Source organism: Sinohyriopsis cumingii, chromosome 5 (assembly GCF_028554795.1).
Source record: "Sinohyriopsis cumingii isolate HCF-2022 chromosome 5, ASM2855479v2, whole genome shotgun sequence".
NCBI lineage: Eukaryota > Metazoa > Mollusca > Bivalvia > Unionida > Unionidae > Sinohyriopsis > Sinohyriopsis cumingii.
This window is the reverse complement of record NC_142965.1, coordinates 122,121,818-122,143,743: the sequence shown is the minus strand read 5'-3', so window position 1 is coordinate 122,143,743 and position 21,926 is coordinate 122,121,818. Positions and strand designations below refer to the sequence as shown.

Sequence of the window (21,926 nt, the reverse complement as noted above, 5' to 3'; positions counted from 1 at the left end):
AGGAATAATGATGACATAGTAGTGTTCGACCGTTGGCACTTTAAGATATTAACTAATTTACCAACCTTGGAAGTCAAGGTGATGAAGGAAGCAAAGGAAGAATGTACAAGCTAGAATAGGTAAAGCAAGAACAGCATCATTAGCACTGAACAAGTATCAAACACAAGTAAAATTTCTGAAAGGCAAAATTTGCAACTTTCAACACTAATGTGAAATCTTATGAAGCGGCAACATGGAGAGCAACAATGACAATACACGAGAAAATCCAAGATTTTGACAACAAGTGTTTAAGAACAATACTTAAAAATCATTATATATATATATATATATATATATATATATATATATATATATATATATATATATATATATATATATATATATATAGAGAGAGAGAGAGAGAGAGAGAGAGAGAGAGAGTTTAAGTCAAATAAATCAAGCATCTAGGATCCATGGGTAATTTCAGAGTCATTTATACATGAAAATTGGGCGGGTTGGAAAGTTGGAAACGGTGAAATGTGCTATATTAACGGAAAAATTTAACGTTTCATGTTCTTTTAATTACAGACTTGAAGAAATATGAGGTCAATGTGAAAGTTGATTTTCTGGCCAGGGACCAGCGTACAGTACAATGGCGTTCTGGCAAGGGACCAGCGTACAGTACAATGGCTTTCTGGCAAGGGACCAGCGTACAGTACAATGATTTCGTGGCAAGGGACCAGCGTACAGTACAATGGTTTTCTGGCAAGGGACCAGCGTACAGTACAGTGATTTTCTGGCAAGGGACCAGCGTACAGTACAATGGCGTTCTTCTTTAGTTTCTACCTCGTTGCCCAATTTTTCACGAGTTGCGTTACCCTGTTACTTATGACTTACGTCATGACTGGAACGGGTGATTTGAAGTGCTTGTTTAACTTGTTGGTCAATTGTTTCGTAAGCTATGCCTAGCACCTAGGCCACTTAGAGTCAAAAGTGTAGAAACAAAAATCGACGTAGCACAAATCAACGGTATCGACATATCTTTTTGAAACAAACATACAAGTCCTTGCAAAAAGAGTATGTCCCGTCTATTACAATTAAAGACAGCATATTGATTGGGTCAGTTTTCTTTTAAATTACAAATAAGGATAACATGCAGTAATTGACAAAAACTCCTTTTTGTATACGCACAAATCATGATTTAATGAATAAGCTACTATTTGGACACAAAGTGGGACCATCTTAAAACGAATTTGGATAAAGTGTATTTTCTGCTTGTAAAACATTATTAATTTTAAGTCTGAAAGATGACGTAACCAATATGACTTTTCTTTTTAAAAAAATGTAAGTGTTATGTTTTTATAACATAGCCATTGACTTGTATCAATGATTTAGTTAGAAATATATATTCTTCTCTATATAGTTATGGTACTGAAACTCATCAACATCTTGATCAGAAATGGTTGTTCGTTTGTCTTTAGTTAGTTCAGTTTGCTCTATGAAAGCAAATATTTCGTGTGTGGAGTGCAGCTTTAGTGTATGTATAACTGAAAACGCTGAAAGTGACATGGTTCAGTTTTATAATTGGATTCATACTACATAGATACATATAATTTATTTAATCCTCTTTACCTTGAGGTTAAATGTGAATAATCATGTTTATATAGATCATTCATGTTAAATTCTTCATTACAAGTGTCCCAATTGTAGCACTTCTAACCTGTATCTTGACAAAACACGACTAAAGGTGGCACTTCTGATTTGTATCTGACTAAAAACGATAAAAGGTAGGTGGCATTTCAGACCTGAGTCTGGACGAAACACGATAAAAAGTGGCACTTCAGACCGGTGTCTGGACGAAACACGATAAAAAGTGACACTTCAGACCGGTGTCTGGACAAAACGCGATAAAAAGTGACACTTCAGACCAGTGTCTAGACAAAACACGATAAAAAGTGACACTTCAGACCGGTGTCTGGACAAAACACGATAAAAAGTGACACTTCAGACCGGTGTCTAGACATAAAGGATTCTTACGATTAACAATGCTTTGGATGTTTAGAGTCTTACACATTAAATTCTGAACATGTTTCTCGACTCATCGATTCCGATGTCCTGATTCGTGCATACAATTACCCTTCCCATCTCCTCTATGTTTGCTTAGTATTGAAAATACGTGTTGACGAAAGCAGAGAAATTATAAATCACTGGACAGAATTAAAGTCACTGCAGCAACAGTCAGTGAATATGAAACATTAGACAACAATTTCTAATGATAGCCAACAAGGGCCATGTCAGCTATGCTGGCTAGGGATAAATTATTTAACTGACTAGATCGAAATTCTGAATTTTAGTAAATCGTGTGAATCTTTACCTATGAATAAATGATAATACAAGTGAAGAATATATTCCTATATTAGATGGTTCTTGTTTGTAGCCTTGTTACTTTATAGTATTTATCCACTGAGTTACCAAACTTCGGCAATGCAGCAGACAAATAATTGTGTAGAAGTAGCAGAAGACATCGTAGGTTCAAATCATGAAGAAAAAAAACAACTTATAAAGAGCTTTTATGGCACCTACGTGAAGACGCATTGAGCAGGTTGGTATACAACGTTCTCCACAAATATCACATAATATTTTCTTTTCCACTGTGTATCAGTTTCCCAAAAAATGTCATTCGGCCATGCAAAACACATATGTATATTGGGAGTTGGGTTACATTATTTTTATTTGCCTAACTACTACAAGCCTGTTAGGTCACATGGACCATACTCTAGTGTTTTCTTGCCTCAGAACTGCGTAACATACTGCCATTTTGAACCCAAACGAGGTGATTATCATTATTCTTTTATACTGGGCAGGAGGCCATAGATACATTTGCGCTAATGAAAATTGTACTCTTAAAGCTATAGTGACAAAATAGTTAATGCCTGTGTCTTAATGAGTCAACAAGTATTTACTATATTCATCTGCATTGGATGTAGGTAACTACTTGTCCCAACTGTTTACTCACTTTTCAAGTTAAAATGCCTCAGCCTTTTCCTCTGCCTGGTAACGTGAATTTTTCTTTAGTAAATATCTGGTGGCGCGAATGTTACTTTATTGTCGCAATTTTACTACAAAGAAACACCTGGTAGCGTGAATTTTTCTTTATTATCACACTTTTAAAACAGAGAAGTACCTGGTAAAGTCATGGGGTTGTGGGCATTAGTATTATGCTTTTAACTGCAGTACCTGATAATGTGATTTTTTTGTTGCATTATTAACATGCCTTAAAACATATGAGAGGTACCTATTCAGGTTATTATTTATTTATTATCACACTTTTAACAAAAATAAGTACCTGGTAACGTGATTGATTTTTCTTTATTATCACACCTTTTAATAAAGATGAGAAATACGAGATTTTTTCTCCATTAGATTCATGTCTTTATAACAGAAGTACCTGGTAACGTGATTTTTTTCTTTCTTTATTAGCACACTTTTAACACAGAGGACAGGAACATGGCGACTTGGTTTTTTCATTATTATCATGCCTTTAACAGACCAGAAACATACTACTTACAATAATTATCCCATATTAAATATACAACCACCAGTATTATGTATTACGTTGAGAAATTAGGATTCTCGTAATTAATTCTATACTTTATCCATCATTGTCAACTTAATTAAAACCATTGAACCCAAGTTAGGCGCAATATTAGTTTTCTTGTTATTCTAAGAGTGTTCGGCTACAGGGGAAAGAACGCAATGAGAGAAAACAAACAGTATATTGACTTAGATTTTGATAACTAACTTTTTAAAGCACTTGAAAGAGTTTACTATAATGTAGTCGTACTTTTTTATAACACGTCTTTCCGTTAAATTAGCACTGGACTATTTTCAAGAATACGTTTTAATGTCTTATTGGTAAGACTAGCAGACCGGCTAGTCTATTTTCTTTCCAGTTAGATGGAAGGCTCGGTAGGTTAGATCTCTTTAATCACAACACTTCACAAATTTATACTGCACGGGTAGTAAAACAATCTTCAATACATACTATGAAAATTCTGACGTACTTTCATTATCATCCAACGAAAACTACTTTACGTTCAGAAACACACATAATGCAGAACACCGAAACTTATCTCATTAACTGACCACGTTTAAGTATTTAGACAACATGCAAAATGTTCAGATTCAAGGATCCTTTGAAAGGAAAGCTTTAGGAAAAACAATCCCGGAATAAAATGAGAATACAGCTATTTTCGTTTCTACATTACATCTCTATATCCACTTTTAAGTAACGAGGTTAACGCAGCAATATTGCTGGATTTACACCATGAACAGCTACATCCTTTAGAGAATTTATATCTTCTCTATGTGTGTGTGTGTGTGTGTGTGTGTGTGTTACCAGCCATTTACAGCTTACTACATGAAATGTCCTCCAACTAGTCATAGCCGCCAACAACTAAATCCATGCTGGTCACAATATCCCGCAATAAAAGACCCTATTTTCATATATTTCCCGGTCTTCGTCAGCAATATTTCATAAGTGTATTTATGTAATAACAGTAATGTAATGTCAATTAGTTACAACGTAAGAATATCATTATGTTACTTGTATTGGTGGTAACAGGAGGTATAAGTGGTTATAAAAACAGTTTACGTTTAATGTCAAAGTAAAGTTACATACAAATATACACATCTCTCTGACACGTTTACTCAAGTCTTCACACATCATGGTGTCCCGTCAATTATAAAGTACATTTTTGTATTCATGAGAGATGCTCTCAGTTAGAATTCTTGATTGCAGGTTCCATACTGATGCAATATTAAACCTACTAGGATACGCAATAAATGCTGAATGATGAATATAGGCATAAACTAATAATAATCCAAAATTAATATACAAGGTAAGATTTAGACCTGCAACAAGCAGACCTTTAGTCTTCTTCATTGAGTCTAATCAAAGTACCATGCCAAGACCCACTTTTGGATGTAAGGTATAGCACAACTTTAAAACGTCTGAGGCTCTTCTCAAAATCAGAAAACGATGACAAGTTCCTTTGTGAGATTTACATTGGTCAACGTGTCTGTTACACGAATAGTGACTCGGTCAATCACAGCGTTTGATGCTCCTGCTGCGTGTAACGTACAGCAGCTGCACGGATTAATCCCAAAACATGTGGCTGAGTTCCAGTATTTATCACTTCCAGTAACGTCCATTTTCACAGCTGTGAAATTCGTGGCACAGATATAATCAACGCGTACTTGGTAAACGTCTAGAGGAGCCGGATCTTTGGGGTTCACTGATACTGATGTAATTTTGAACAATGGCTTATTGTCCTCTATTAATAATGGACTTACTTCCATTCCATCTGATCTTTTTAGAAAAACGTGCCTAGGAACACCTCTCAAAATTCTATTTTCTGTCAATTTTGCAACTGGAATAACATTAAATTCATGATAATCAAAAATATTCACAATGTTTTTAAACGAATCCTCACATGACCCTAGTGAATCTTTTTCTATCATACGGAAAATATTTTCACAAAAGTTGTTGACGGATTCATACAAAATGTTACAAGTTCTTCTAAATGTTTCAATGGGAGAACTAATTATGTCATTTGAAATCTCCTCCACCTGGATATTTGAACAGAGCGCTCTGCTGGGCATATCTCTTGCCTTTCTGCATAATCCTTTCGCATGCCTTAGCACACTTTTACAAAGTTTTTGGGTGTTGATATATTCTTGGTGTAAAAGAGTATTCGGAACCTGTATAAAGACCTCATCACTATATTCATATCTCTGCGCTCTGATCTCAAACTGCGCCGTTATATTGCCCTCAAATCCTACTGGTTCAAAAATTGCAGACACTTCTGCATCTTTGTGAGATTGCCCACACTGCCGCACAATGATTGGTATATACACCACTCTAGGATCGTCATTTTTCACAGGAATTCGCATTCTGTTTACGCTTCTCGTCGGTCGGCTGAAGTAATCATGTGTACCCATTCTATTTCTCTTGATAACATTCCTTGTGATCTTTATGCCATCCAAACTCGTCCTCATTGACTGGCATAGTGAGATGCGTCTGAGATTTTTCTTCAGGCCGTCTGCTGTCCAGATATGACCATCGAGTGTGCAGTTGGACACCCATTCAAATATCATCTCGTAGCCATTCGGAGAGCTTATTTTTCGGATATTAGAATCCTGATCAAGGTCCAGCTCCAGTGGCCGGAAATCAGGAACAGTCCTTAGACGGTAACTCTGGAAGCGGACGTTAGAGGAATCCGCTCTCTTTGTGCCATAAATATCCACAATATCACCGTTTGGAAGAACCGATTGCATGAGACGAGGATCGCTAGTACTCACAAATAAAGTTGATATAGGCTTCTTGGTATCTGAAAATAAAGAAAAGAATTTGTTATAATTTATAAAATAAGTCGACATTCGTATTTGATTTAAAGAAAACATTACTCTGTACTGAAAACACACATTGCATTCACAGTTTTAATACTTCCACTATTTTTTTCTATTCCCTAACAGACTCATTTTCGTCAGTAAATATTTTCCAAGATTTAATATTAAAAAAAGAAACCGTACAATTTTGCAAACTTACCTTTTGGAATAAAAAGCTAGCTAGAAATTTAAACACATCATTATTTGAGCACAAAGTAACTATATATCTTCCACACTGTCAGACTTGACCTAATATTTTGCTCCCACAAATTAACTCGTGTTACATAACGCTGAGTAACCAGACGCACTAGGCAACTAGCTGCTGTCCATCCTATTGGTCATAATTAATTAGCTTGGAGGTGGTAAGTAAGGTTAATTTGCATACTGAAAATACTTATTAAAACATGCTTTATTCAAAGATTTCGTTCGGTTTACTGGATGTACTGATGATGATTTAAAGTAACAGTGATGCAGATGTAAAAGAGGAACGAGAACGCTTTTTACAGTGTCCCGCACATTAACGTGTAATCATATAATATATGCACACATAAATAGAAAGACGAGATTAAAATAAGTAAAAGATATATGTATGAGTTTGGTGATGTAAAATTAGTGTTGGCATCCGAGTTAGGTATCTCGATTTTGTGTTATGGCATAATCAGAAAGACGAAATTTGATTCGATTGTGATACTTTGTGGTAGTTTTTGAAACGACCAAAACCGGGTAGAATTCGAGTTTATTTAACATTTATGAGCTCGTTTTAAAAATGGTTCGAATATAATCAGTGAAATATACCCTAAAGAAACAAATAAAGGTTCCATATTTGTTCTCAGTAAGACATTTTGACATAGGGATATATAGGTTGGGAAGTAACTTAGTCAAATCATAAGTAAAATTGTTTTATTTTTGCTTGTCTCGGTACAGGTAGGTTTATCACTGCGAAAACTCTAAACAGTGGTCGCTGCCAGTGACTTGATTTGGGAAAAATATTCAGTGTTAAGTCAGGCTGATTTGTTAAGGCTTTTGTCGCAAACAAATATTTTTTGATTTTTTTGGAATTTTTTTACGGAAATAGATAAGGACGGATACGTTAATTATGTTTATCAACCTACGTGTTGATGTTGTTGTTGTATGTTTTAACGCCATTTTTCAGCACAAGATAGGCTATACATGGCGGCCAATATTAATGCCTACGTGTTGAAATGTAACTAAATAAAAAAACTGTTAATTAGTCATCGTGTTTTGTTTATTTGGTTTTGTGTTTTTTATTTGTTGGGGTGGGTGGGGTGGGGAGTGGTAGCATCAGCGTACGATTGTGAAAAGTATTTCAATAAGAATAGTTCTTGTATAGGAGAAGGTATCCTACGATCGCTTGGTCTACATTTATTCCCCCAAAAAATCTAATAGTATAAACATAAATATTCAAAACGAACGAAAAAAGGGTACAGACATATTTACATAAACTGTACAATGAGCACCTTCGTGTATTGAATTTGTAACATATGCATACATATTGATTAATTTCAGAGAGAATGTTTATGTATCAATATTTCCAGAAAAATTCTGATTGAATATACATGGAAAGTTTTCTTATTTGTCTGTCGTCTTTAGCTAATAGCCATGTTTCAATCAACATTTTCATGAATGCTTTCTCTGAAACCTGGCATTTCTTTAGAAATCAGGAAAGATGAAAGGCGATATCTTTTCCAAAAAATGTTAGACAAGGTTGGTAATACATATGGGTCCATATTTGTTTTTGCTGATGATCTATTACGTGTTTTAAAATGACAACACTCTGGTTAACATCAGATAAGTTGCAATGGTTCCCGTAGCAATGATTGTGTTTATTAAGCAAGCGGTTGATAGTCTGCTTGATTTTGGTAGGATTTCATCACGTATTTTTGCTTCGAGTGAAACTGAGTGAAATTAGATAGTTGTACAGTATCAATTCATTTACTTTGATGGTCATTTAACAAATCAACGCTGAGATCATCGAATAACAAATGTAATGAGATAGAGTTAAAAGCAGACAGATAATTCGTTTTCAAATCTCTTTCGAGCCAAGCCGATATAAAATTTGAGGACACGAGAGAGAGAGAGAGAGAGAGAGAGAGAGAGAGAGAGAGTCTGTTTAGACAAATATTGTATCCGTTCAGTCACAATATATTCCAAATCAGATGACATTTTTCCTTTATATTTAATATATGTGTACATATATAGAAGTAGACCGATTTTATTCGTTTTCTCGTTCAAATGGAAAGCGTCCATGATGGCTGATTAGTATTATCATTGAGAAATATTTCGCAGAATCACACAATCTAAATCTGAACGTTACTCAATAAACTATGCTGGAGTTCTGAGTTTGGAATTCCAAGCTGATTCTTGAGATTTCTGTATATAAATCTGTTTTCCTTGAAAATAATTTGAAAATAATTTTAGAACCAAAATCAAACAGGGCTATCCTGATCACGACTGACTTGGGATGGACGGTTCCATCAACATGTTCAGTATTGCAAGCATTCGGGATTTTATAGTGAAATATGCCTGTACATGTCGTTCAGGCGCTTATCCAAGGCAGCGATGAATTGAAGCTTACCATTTTTTATGTCAGGGAGCTGCGCAACTTCTTCTTTCATTGATTCTATATAGGACGGTAAATTTCTACAGTCAAAGCACCCAGTCTGTCCATTTGTCCAGTTTTATCCTAATCTATCTCATCTTTGCTAGCCAAGGATCATCGATCCACTTCATTCTTCATCGACCTTTGGCATGTTGTGTAAACAGTATACACTGCTCCGCTATCGGAATGGTTTTACTGCACGTAACCGAGTCAATCTATTTGTTTTGTTTCTTTATGGGTTTAATTTGGTTGGGTTTCTGTTGGGGTTTTTTTTGGGGGGGGGGGGTTGATTTTTGGATTTATTCCATTTTTTAATGCTTTTTTGGTTGTTGTTTGTTTTGTTTTGTTTTGTTCTGGGGTTTTGGAGGCTGGTTTGACCTAGGGAGACATCTGGAAACAAATACAGTGGTCTTTCTAGACAAAGACAAACTTTATGTCAATTTGTCTCAGTCAAATCATTCACACACAGCATATCCTCTGAATTAAGACGGACATCATGAAAATCGTCATATTAAAAACTAACATGTGCAACGATCTCTCTCGTTGCAAAAAATGATTTGAGCTTGCTATCACAAGAACAGCTGTATCATGCTCGAATCACAGTTCTTGCTAGCCACATAGGACAGCGATCGACGTGGAACGAAGTGGATCATCGACGACCAGTAAAAAAATGGAGATGAATGTACCACTGATGAGACTTTGTCCGTTTCAAATCTTTTTGATAGTTTATATGTAATGTTGAAACTTGTTTTCATAATTTTTATAAAACGAAAAAATGTGGTCTTCCTCTGTTTAAATTTGCTTACTGAGAGCAAAATCGTGAAAAATTTACCGAAAAAGTAACCTTTCGAATTACCTTATTTTGCTGTTGATAAATATTATCACGAATTAATAGTCAAAAAGTTCAAAATATTTTTAATGTTTAGAAGACTTTATGATCGTCGAAGATTGAAATAAAACATCACATTATTCATCTGGAAGGCATCTGGAACAGTTCCTTTATAAACTTTCGTGGCTTCCGATTATCTCTCTCGGTCTAATGCGAAACTTAAATAATAGACTTTCTATTAGAAACTTGTTTAGGATCACAAATAAAACTGTTTTTTTTTATATAAAAAAAAATCAAATTAAATATTGAATTACATACCGCAATATGTCTTGTCGTCAAAGTTACCGCTACAGTGGCAAGTGTTATCTCGACACACACCGTTTCCATGACAACAAAAAGGGCATCCTGTGAGGTACATATGAATATCTGAATGTAATAAACATTATATATATATATATATATATATATATATATATATATATATATATATATATATATATATATATATATTCAAATCTGCTTCCTACTATATCTCTATATATATGGTCGACATACAGGCGATTCATTCTTACGATCTATATTATGTGTAACGCATACAAAAATACAAAAATGCGAAAAACGTAAACCATTCTGCCTTTGTGTAATGCGCCCAAAGAATAAGAAGGATTAAGGCTGCAGACTTGAAATCTCACAAACAAGCAATACCGAAGACCTTGCTCTACCAGCGATTCATGCTATGGCAGAGATCGGATTATGCTCTAGAAAACTCTACACATAAGCATTATAAGATAAATATTCTAAATTATATTGCATGGACGTGTTCAAATATGTGAAAATGACTGTCTCTAGTTCACAACCGTGTTATAAATTTCAAGCCTTCCCTACCACTTTTTCAAATCGGTCTACTGGTCTTCATAGAAGTTGCTGATCTCGTTTAAACGGTCACCAAGACATGATTGTTGAAGTATGTGCCGCACAGTACCGGATTAAGCTAATGCAAGGCCTGCAGCATATGTTATAAAGGGGCCCTAAATTTAAATAAAAAAACTTCAATATTAAAACACATACATTTTTAACTTGAATAGTAAAGTAATTGTATTTTTTCATTTGATATACAGCCAGATAATACGAATAATATATCTGACATTTCAGTAATAGTTTTATTTACTTACATGTAAGTAACTGATAGCTTGAAAGTATTTAGTGTGGGGCCCTTGAAAGTGCTGGTCCCGTAGCATATGCTACTTTTGCCACTAGGATAATCCGGCATTGGTGCGCACAAGTATCATTAGCAAATGGTAGATGCAACTCCAGCTACAATAGCATAACTCTGCATGGCAATTCTGTGCATTATTCATGAAAATAATGATATAAAATTAAATTCTGTGAATAGACATACAAGAGTACCATACATCAGTCAATCTGTTGTTATAACACCGCAGTCAGGTTTCCCAAATCAGTTGTTTCTTTCCGACAGAACATTATATAATAAAAGGACATTCTAATTGCAATTTCATTGGTAGTAATTGACATCATGAACAATACGAAAGAAGTCTCTTCATTACATAGAAAAAGAAGAAAACCATACTTCCAGAACACTGCATAACTGTATACTTCGCAAATGGAATGTAATTTTGGCTATAATAATAATAATAATAATATTAATATTAATATTAATGCTTAGTCTGGTTTATAATTATGGTATAGAAACATGTATAGAATATTCCCTAAACGCATCTTAATTTTTGTGTGGCAGATATATTATTTTAAAACTAAAATGCTGACAATACTCTTCAACCTCATCCCATTTATCCTAATCATGTTGCGTAGAATGCAGTTGTTTATACCGTTTATGCGCGGACTGATCTGGGTCCCTAAGGATTGGGAGAGATAAACAGTAGAACAAACGACACAGACCCTGATCTTCCGGCGTATTATGGTAGATGAAGGTCTATGTTGGTTGCAGTTAGACTCCTCAAATAAGTGGGTACAAAAGACGGTCTATTCATTTAACGTTTTAAAGCCCGCAGCTGTGGACATGCTACCCATGCCCACGCTGTATCACGTGTCTAACCTCGATCCGGGTGCTCACTGGTGGAGCAAGTGATGGACTCATAAGTCTCCCTAAGAATATTCCGTACGTCTATTTGCCCACCATTGGTTTGCAAGTTGATGTTGGAGAAATTCATATGTCTGCAACAGTGAAAACAAAGTGAAAAGTACTTCTCTTTAGCTCAAAGAACAAGACGAATGGCTGAATGTAAAAGAAATAATTTACTACAAGTGGATACAATTAACTTTTTCTAAATAGTCACATTCAACCGTATATGCAACAAAAAAATTGCAAAAGGAACTCGTGAATTTTTTTAACTGTTTGTCTTTAGATAAGTTAAATTTAGTATTTATATTTTGGTGGAACGGACACAGTTCACAAGTAGAAAAATGTATTGTTCCATTGTATGTTTACTTTGGATTCAACTTTATGTCCAAATTCGCCAAGTTTGATCATTGTGGAAGTTATTCTAAATCCTCAAATTTAATTAGTTGTTGATGCACAGATAGTTGTAGTTTTCCAATTTGATAATTTACCATAAATTAATCTAGGCATTGATCATTCCAAAGCGAAAAAGGTGGACTCATTCCAATTGTTGTTTTTTTTTTAAATATCTTTTTTCTCAAATGTAATTAACCTTAGGTAATGGCGGCGTAATATAATGTAATAATTAACCGTGTATCCATTAAAGTCTGGCGTCTATTAACTGCATAATTATATGTTTCATAAGATCACAGACTCAATCGCTTGCTTTTCGCAATATCATACAAAGTACATTTTAAAGTTGCTTATTTACGTCAGCTTTTTACATGACTTTATTTGATGTGTTGGTAAAACAAACATTAGCATTAAAATATGAAAACAAGTTGAATAGGTCATTAATTTGCATGCTTAGAAACGTACAATGTTTACCTTTGCTTTTTTCCTTTTAGTTTTTGTTTGGTTTGCTTTATTTTCGTTGTTTTTTGTTGTTGTTGCTGCTTTTGTGTTTGTTTCTTTTAAACTAAAATTCCATTAAAGTTTATTGTAACGGATATAGGTATATTCCTTGCGTCAGTTTCTTTACAGGTATAAAACACAAAACCAAACTATTAAAACTCAAATAGAAAATTTAGGATGCAATACTTAGAATCAGTTAATACGCTAAAAAATATTTATAAGGCAGATATGGGAAAAGGAGAAAAATAATTTTCTTCTGCGCCACACTTTTAGCTGCGCAGCTGGCTGAAAACAGAAAGATCGCTTGACAGCAGATTGTATTCTGAGACAAAGTATAAAATGGTGACTTAAGTAAATTGTACGGGTGCTTTCCTTCAGGGGATATATAAATGAAACAAAATATAAATGCTAGTATACTTCACAGAAATAGAGTAAGAGAGTCACGAAAAGCTTGTATGTTATGTTCACACCACTGTCATATTCACGTAGAGGTATTTCCGTCTGCGTACATCGTGTTGTTTTAGGTATTGACGCTACATTTCTGGTTTCCATCGGAAATTATTTCAAAGGCAGGAATCGCAACTAAGTAATTGTCCGTTGAAGTAATCAGGGTTCGTGAAATATGCTACTGCTGTCAATCAAACTTGTAATTCCAGAAACTAACGGTCATACATTTCCTTGTAACTCCGTTCGTATCCAATCCTACAGATTGTACTGACATCACGTTTGCTCGGATTATTCAAATACGAAATAAAATGTTGGCACAGAACATGAATAAGGTGATACTTAAAGTACTTTAATATGTATTAAAATTATTTAACAACATTAAACGGACAGACGGCGCATATTAGGCTACGCTTTCGATAACAGGCATAATGGTGTTCTGAACAATGACACCCAACACTGGAAACTGATGTGGGTCATCCCAATCAAATACATAAGTTATTCATTTAAAAAAACGTATACAAATAACACTGAATCGTTTATACACTCAATTCGGTTTAATGATGCTTAAACTTTCCCAATTTAGTTTTAAAAAAACGCAGTCTAAAAAAGACGGGATTACTTTCATGTGAAGAATTGTGGCATTCGTTAATTTCGTTTCCTACACATATATCACTGGTTATAAATATTAAGAATTTAACATATGAAATTCAAACCTAACAAGCTTACAGACTGCATTGTTTTTTAATACTTCTCCGCAGTCTATCCAGACTTCTGGTTTTATTATTTTATTGTATTTCTTTATTGTTGTAACAAACAGTGTCGGATTCTAAATAGAAAAAAAAATGCATTCCGAAAATGCTAGGAACATTTGTATTTGTTAAGCACTCGAAATACTGCATAGTGTCTTTAATTTTATTTTACAATCATCAAGATTACACATTCTCTGAGTGTTCCATTCGATGATCGATTCACTCAGAGTGAACTTTCAATTGTCACTTAACATATCAAATAGATATCCAACGTTGAATATTATTGAAGGTTCGTGTATAACCTACTCCATTATTATATCTGAAATTCGTTTAAAGCTACTTGAAGATTTTGAGATTTGTATTGCTTATCCGAGTTCATGCCTTCTGTACCATCGATATTACTGGGTGTCTTGTTCACGCGAGTGCATTTCTGGGAGCTACTTGTCACCTCCATGAGCGTCCCCGAGACTGCCCTGCAAAACCTCAGCAGCAAGCAGTATTGATAAGCTGTGGAATACCCACAACAGCATCTCTAGCCTGACACATATTGTGGCGGAGGCAAAATTCAGCTTATAACTGTCAAAGAAGGACAGAAATCTTGCAAAAGTAAGGCTCTCAACAGTTAAATGAATATTACCAATTTGAAAACGTCACAAATTATTGTTGGTGGACGTGATAATTTGATAATTTGAGACATCGAAATTGCCACACCAGATGAGAGCTAAGATAATGATCGACAAAGTATGTGCATAAATGTATGCGATATTAACAATGATAAAGGAGACATCTACACGATAATCGTCACCACGCAATTTGATTGGCCACGGCTGTTAAGTTCATGCTTAACTTCACTCCATGAAAATGTTAGTGTATTACACTGTTCATTGAAATATTCCAGGACCGAATCACGCTCACGGAAATTGTATTTTTCTTTACCAATCGAGAAAACAGTCGAGCTTTGCTTGAGTTGCAAATGAAATATAAAAGTCAAATCTGACGATGTAGTATTAGTATTCATTAGTTGATGATACATGCAAATTGCAAGAGACTTAGTTTGGTTTGAAACAACCGATGAGCTGTCTAGGTGGTCGTCGAAAGTGGAGGAGCTTATTTGGGGTTGCTGATTCAAATCGCCGTAGTCAACACTAATTAATAACACGTCGTTTGATTGTAAAAAATATACGAAACAGCTTAAGATAGCGAATCGAATATACATTTCAAAGAAATGCTTTCGATAAGTACAATCCAAACATATATTGTTCCCTTTTGTGTGCGAATATTACATTAATAACTTCAGCAAGTATTATATAACGACGCCGAAACTACCACCATATAACGCGTGCAGTTTCGTGCTAGATTCATGAGTGGAGCTGATGCAGAAAATGCATTACCCAAGCAGTGTTGCATCTATAACGTCACAGAAAATGTCTTGCTATTTAATTTAAATGCATCATCTCGGTTTCTTACAGAGGTCCAGAATATGCTGTATGATTATTTCAAATTATCGGAACACACTGAAACAAAGAGGTCGCGTTACAGTCGGCACGACGGAATCTCGGCGATGAAAACAACAAGAAGCGTGCAAAGTCAATGTATGATATTCTGAAAAAAAAGACATCAAGTCGTTGACGTTGACCGAGTCACCAAACCTAGCCATTGAAGACACTGACGGCAGCGAAAATAGCAAACACAGCGAAGACAGCGAGAACAGTGAAGATTACCAAGGGGAAATCAATTAGATAAATGCCTTGGTAATATAATACATTCATGGCATTTACACTCACCAACCGTCAGAGCTAATACGATTTGATAAACAACGCAACAGAAGCGGATCAGAGCAGACAAGAAGCCAAATTTCCCTAAGCAATTTCCAAGTCAAATGAATCAAAATCCATAACATAACTCCGCCCACATCAATTTGAAATTAGTCTCGCGTTACGCGTAACTTTTCGAAAGTTTTGGTCTTGAAAATTGAAATTTGGAATCGTATTGTGAATGAATGCGCATTGCAACAACTTTTCCATTTGATCTAGAATGAATAGATTTTGGCATTTTTGTCGTTTCTAAGAAATTTCATGAATATGGACTGGATTTTTGTGCCAATTTTACACAAAGTACATCGGATTTCAGCGGTGACTGAGCAGCGTGTTGACATCTGCAAGTGTTTTTCTGTTCTGTCATTGAATGTTTGAAATCATAATGTGGGACAAATATGAAGACTTTCAATTGCAATTATCAAAAAGACGCTATGGAATATAATGTTTATTTCATTTGGAGTGCAGTAAAAAGGATGTAAATGCACCTGGAATATAGTCGAAATTACAGTACAATTTAGAAATGTATAATTAATCTTGAGAACCCATGGCATGGCTCATGTAGTTCGGAATTGCAGAACTAAGAAAGTACATTTTGAGGAAATTCAGGATGTAAAACGGTAAGTATATTTTTGCCATTCTTATTGCCAGCGAAAGAAGACAGTTTATACCTTGTCACTTGCATGTTATTCGTAAGGATCCTGTCTGGTGTCTATAGCTTTCCTAAATCCGAAACATTGCATCAAAAACGTTAACGCGGAATGTGCCAAAGCAGTTGGTATATGGCAGTCCATGAAACCTCTGCTTTAGTTCATTCAGTTGGTTTACTTCATCCACAGACAAATAAAATAAATAAAAAGTGCCGGCGTTTGCATCCATTATTGTTTACAATAGAAAGTAGTTCTTTTGATCGCTGAGTTAAATATGAATTGCACGCGAGTTCAATATCGTAAAATACTGAACTATTCTGACAATGCAAAGTTAACGGCGAAAAAATGAGCATATAATAAATAACAATCCAACACGTTTGATGCTGAATTTTACAGTGACATTGGACAAGCCTATTCGTCTGCAAATTACCGAATTTACAATTTCCAATTACCCTAACACAAAAATATTGTACGTCGTTTGATGGACGCCGTAAAATCACAACCCATCATTTGGACAATGAGCTCATTATCCATGCACCACCGCATTCAACTCGGTCATTCACGCAAGACTGTGGAATAAGATTGCTGAGAGGTGCCACTTCCGACTGTAAGGCAGCTTCGTGCAACAACCACTTAGTTACATATTAAAATTCATTCACAGGCCACCCTGGGTCAAGTTGTGTGCATGATCGCTGATGAACGAACAAAACCGACGTCGTGTCGCAGGTATCATTGCTGCTGAAGCTTTCGCGTATACACGTCAATGATTCCAAGTCCCCGAGTTCTAGTTCCACACGCGCGTGGGTGATTTCGGACATTACCGAGCGATGATCTCGCACACAAACAAATCAGGCAAAGATGATGTGAAGTTTCTTTCGAAAATACGTTCGTCAATCATATCAAAGTTTCTGCACTCGAAGGCTTTGCTACCCTAAGGCCCAACAAACACTCACGTCCAGGCTGAAGGTGAACATTACCCCACGCATCTTCAACTAAATGTTCCAGCGACATGGTCAGATATCACAAGCGTATCTTACCATGTGTGCCTTCGTGACTTTAGCTGAAAAGACACAGAGGCCATCAATGATAAAATCGATAATTTTTTAAAACAAAGATCCTCTTTGAATCTGATGATTACTCCGTGGGATTTCAAGGTGTACTCTTTCGAGACGCTTGGAAGTTCAGATTACGGTTTTTTGTACAGGCCGTTCCACTAATCCAGTTATATTCCGAGAAGAAAAGAAAAACGGAACCCATGTTTTGAAATGATGATCTAGTCAACACTGCGTCCCGCACGCTATAATACAGGCAAACCTCAAAAAAAGATTCGTGTCGCCAGTTTAACTTTGATTTGTTGTTGATGGATAAACCAGAGGCACAGCATCACAGCATCAAAATGTGTGAACAAAAGATCTTTCCTGGATGGTTCACCGTCACAGACAGTAGCATTGCATAAAGTTTCCGTGTTGACGTTGCATACATGACTTTAGCACGCAACAGTTTCACAACCATGGCTTTTACTGCGTGTGAATCTTGTTGTATAGACATGCACGAATGATTCTGTGCGTAACTTATGCCGCGCTAGCTATCTTTCCAATGGCTGTTTTCACCCTTCCAATAACAGCGTGGACTGCAATATATCGCTGACATGGTCCTCTCGGAGGTCATGTCTGTTACATGGAATGTTGCCACCAGTGAGTTGACTTTGCCCATGAAAGGGGAAATTACAAATTCAGTCTAGTTTTCATGCCTCCCTTGTCAATTTATATGATAATTTCTACTTTGACACACGTTTCCGCGATTGCGTATACATCATGGATGACATCCACACTAAGGATCGCTTGATGCTTGGTTTGCGAGATCGTGATGGTAGCACAGAGTAGTAACGCGATTTACAGATTCATCTCCGTACTTGGTCTAATTATTGTGCAGTCCTATGTCTAGTCTTCCAGGCCCACATCTGCAAGCTGGTTTGCCTGCCGTAAACTTAAACATCTCTACTCCACATCGGATGAACATTTCAGCGAGTCCTACTCTGTTATTACGTATTCGAATATGATTTGGTTTGCACTGCGTTTTTATGTGCAGCATCTCACACAGCACGAAGGCACGATGATAACTATACAATTAATTACATTTAACATGGCATTATCGCGAAAAAAATCAAACCGAAGGTTTGAAAAGCTCCGCTTGTTATCGTCATTGATTTCTATGCGTCAGCGAAGCATCAAGCGAACAAGCATGATTCCATTTTTAACAAATCGGTTCACGCGCTGATCATTGGTGCAACCGGATCCAGTAAAATTGAAAGAGTTTTAAAGTGAGATCGGATGTACATGATATCACCCTCCGTGGTCGATCGCCACTGTTATGACGTGCTCAGAGATTTTACAAAATCTCTTGCGTCGACAGTGAGTTGAACCATCCATTTTTCCATAATCAATGAAGATCCACCACCGTAACAACCCGTGGAGGCAAAAAGTGTTGTGTGGGACTATTTGATGTTTGAACAAGACAACCCAGAATGAATATTTTCTTCGGACCGGCACAAAAATGCAGACGGGATCTCTGTGACACAACGGTACGCACGCGTACCCAATGTTGTCCGTAACAACTGTAACATGTTGACGATATTCCGTGGGATAGCCGCACACTGTCTCGCAAACACATGTTGGACCTAGTGTTCTGTCGACCAATTGTGGGATGAGTTCTGAAATATGTTCGCAGAGGCCACTCAGGATAAGCAAGTTTACAAACGATTTCCTAGTCCTGAGTATGCTCTGCCTCCCGAAAAAAAAGTAATGAAAGGGATTGGACGAAACAATTTAATGACCACGATACATGTATGCAATGACGAAACCCCAGAAAGTTTCAGAATACGGCACCAACGTACAAATAAAGTACACTGACCGACGCCGCAAATAGAAAATATGTGATAAACCCTCAATGTTACCGAAGCGAAAATAATAATCAACGCAGAATAACAGCTGCGAGATTAAATCGCCACGAAAACATTTTGTTTTCTACTCTCAAAACAGAGTATTTATTTAGAAATTCTTGTTGCAGGCACAAAGCAGTCTTGATACAAATACTAAGATGTACCATGCGCCTATCGAAGATCAAACCACGAAACGACTGAGTTAGAGACCGTGTTGGTGGAAATGGAAAACTACCAACGACTACGCGAGCCCATAGGCAACAGGGATGCTATCCGCAAACCAAAACAGGAAACTGATTTACATGCAGCAAAAAGGGTAAATGTAGGCTCGCGCTGACAGGCAGTCGTGACGGACAACGCATTGGCGTGTGAGAAAACAGTTTTAAAAAATATCGAACTCGCACCGATCAACTACTAACTGAAAGTTCCATTTGCTTTTCATTTGCGTTTTGTAAAGAAACAGTACTAGTCCACCTTCTTTAACGCATTCTATTTCTGTTTCATTTTTATATCCCATCTTGTTGCTTGTCAAATTTCCATTCTTAGAGGTGGTAATGGAACCATGGTTTCTAGTAATTCATGTCGATGATGCATATTATCAATAAATAAAACTGAGACGTTCGAGGTTAACAGATGAAAACCTAAACAGCTCCCATCAAGAAAAAGAAATTAAAAACCAGCAAAGGCATATAAATTACACCTCACGATGCAAAAACGGAACTGTTCTGCATTGCATGTGTCTTGAATGGACCAGTTTAAACATCAGACTTGGGGACGATTTGTACAAATAGACACGGTGTTTATAAGTAATATTCCTGCAATAAATGCTGACATATGCAAATCTTCGCTGAAAAGTCGTGCACTTTCAACATGGTGCACAACCGCAAATGACCCCGGACTTCATATTTTGACCGAAACAGTATTTGAATTATTTTGGCCTTATTTCGAAGACGATTTTCTTTCTGGCTCGTGAGCACGATAAAAACTAGTTATTGGAAATTCAGCTATCAGAGATTTTAGAAATGATTTGGCTGGAAGATTTAATAAGTATTAAGTAACCTATACATTGATATATACTGTATAGCCATAACCATGAGTAATGTATTTTAAAAAACATGTATGTTCGTTACTATGAATTAGGTTTTTGCGATACCTGTTCTAAAAATACTTGGCCGTTTGCTGTTCATAACATGTTATGTCACTATTTTAATGCAAAATTACCTTGGACATTTAACATCCACTTTCACTCTTCTGAATCCATGTACATCTGCCTTTACAATTGCCAGGATCAAAGAAACCATTAAACAAAGCCAACCTAGACAACGCCAATCACGTGATAATATCATCAAACAGCCAGCCGCCAAAAAGGTCACAATTGCGAAGCCTGACGGCCTCTGGGCAGAGTTAGGGCTGACAGCAAAGGCCGGGGGTAGCACGCGCTCTGATATTGAAATGTTGATGCTGTCAGAAGTAGTTGAAATATCCACCAGAATGTTGTTGAACACCACAATGTCATCTGCTATCAAAGTCACGAACGCATACAGGAAATCATCGGTCGTATAGCCCCACGTAATATCACTCTGAAGAAAGGAAAACAATATATATATATATATATATATATATATATATATATATATATATATATATATATATATATATGTATGTATGTATAAAGGTTAGATAATTCTTAATTCGCACTCTACATAGATTCGAAGCGAGGTCCGTGGATAAACAGCACCCATCGCATTGCCTGCACACACGAGCCCATATTCTCCCACGACTAAGCACACATCACCCAAAATTGATGTTATTAAATCCGTGTTATATGATTATGTAGATACATGAGAATTAATTACTAGGTCATCAAGTGAATGTGTTTGCTACACACGATTGCATATAACGCCGATTGAGTGAAATCATTTTTTGGTGATGTGTGCTTAGTAGTGGGTGAATATTCGGCTGGTGTGTGCATGCAAAACGATGGGTGCCGTTTACCAGCGGACCTGGGTTGGAATCTCAGAAGAGAACGAATTAAAAAATGTTCTAACCTAACCAGTATGATTCTATTATTTGTATTAAAATATTAATTCTGCCTACTATTTTCGAGCATTCTTCTATAGAATCCAGGGATAGCACTTTCTTTTCTGTCTGGTGTATATTTATAATTCTCTCTCTCTCTCTCTCTCTTTATATATTTATATATTTACACACACGTATATATATATATATATATATATATATATATATATATATATATATATATATATATATATATATATATATATGAATTTCTTTTAGTCAATGCGAAATGTGCATCATGGAGGGAGACATCACTTTATAACCAGATTCCTCTTGAACGAATTGCAGCTTGGGTAACATTTTGGCATTTCTACCTTTATTCAAAAGAATTTGTCCTAATACTTTAGGCTCATTCACCGCAGGCTTTGATTGACCACAT

General features: G+C 36.0%; 1 protein-coding gene across 5 annotated transcripts in view; it reads right to left on the bottom strand.

Annotated features, from left to right (window-relative positions):
* Window positions 1-4,616: 4,616 nt before the first annotated feature.
* The window catches only part of LOC149800097 (uncharacterized), an 88,699-nt gene continuing 71,389 nt past the window's right edge, over window positions 4,617-21,926 (bottom strand). For 4 of the 5 annotated variants that reach the window (XM_089959665.1, XM_089959669.1, XM_089959666.1 and 1 more), the window contains 4 exons: window positions 20,690-21,048; window positions 11,953-12,071; window positions 10,197-10,304; window positions 4,617-6,371 (listed from right to left, as the gene is read on the bottom strand). In XM_089959665.1, the coding sequence (XP_089815791.1) occupies window positions 5,011-6,371; window positions 10,197-10,304; window positions 11,953-12,071; window positions 20,690-21,048 (1,947 nt within the window). In that variant the 3' untranslated portion in view covers window positions 4,617-5,010. The remainder of the gene's footprint in view (window positions 6,372-10,196; window positions 10,305-11,952; window positions 12,072-20,689; window positions 21,049-21,926) is intronic. The other variant, XM_089959668.1, reaches the window with a different exon arrangement.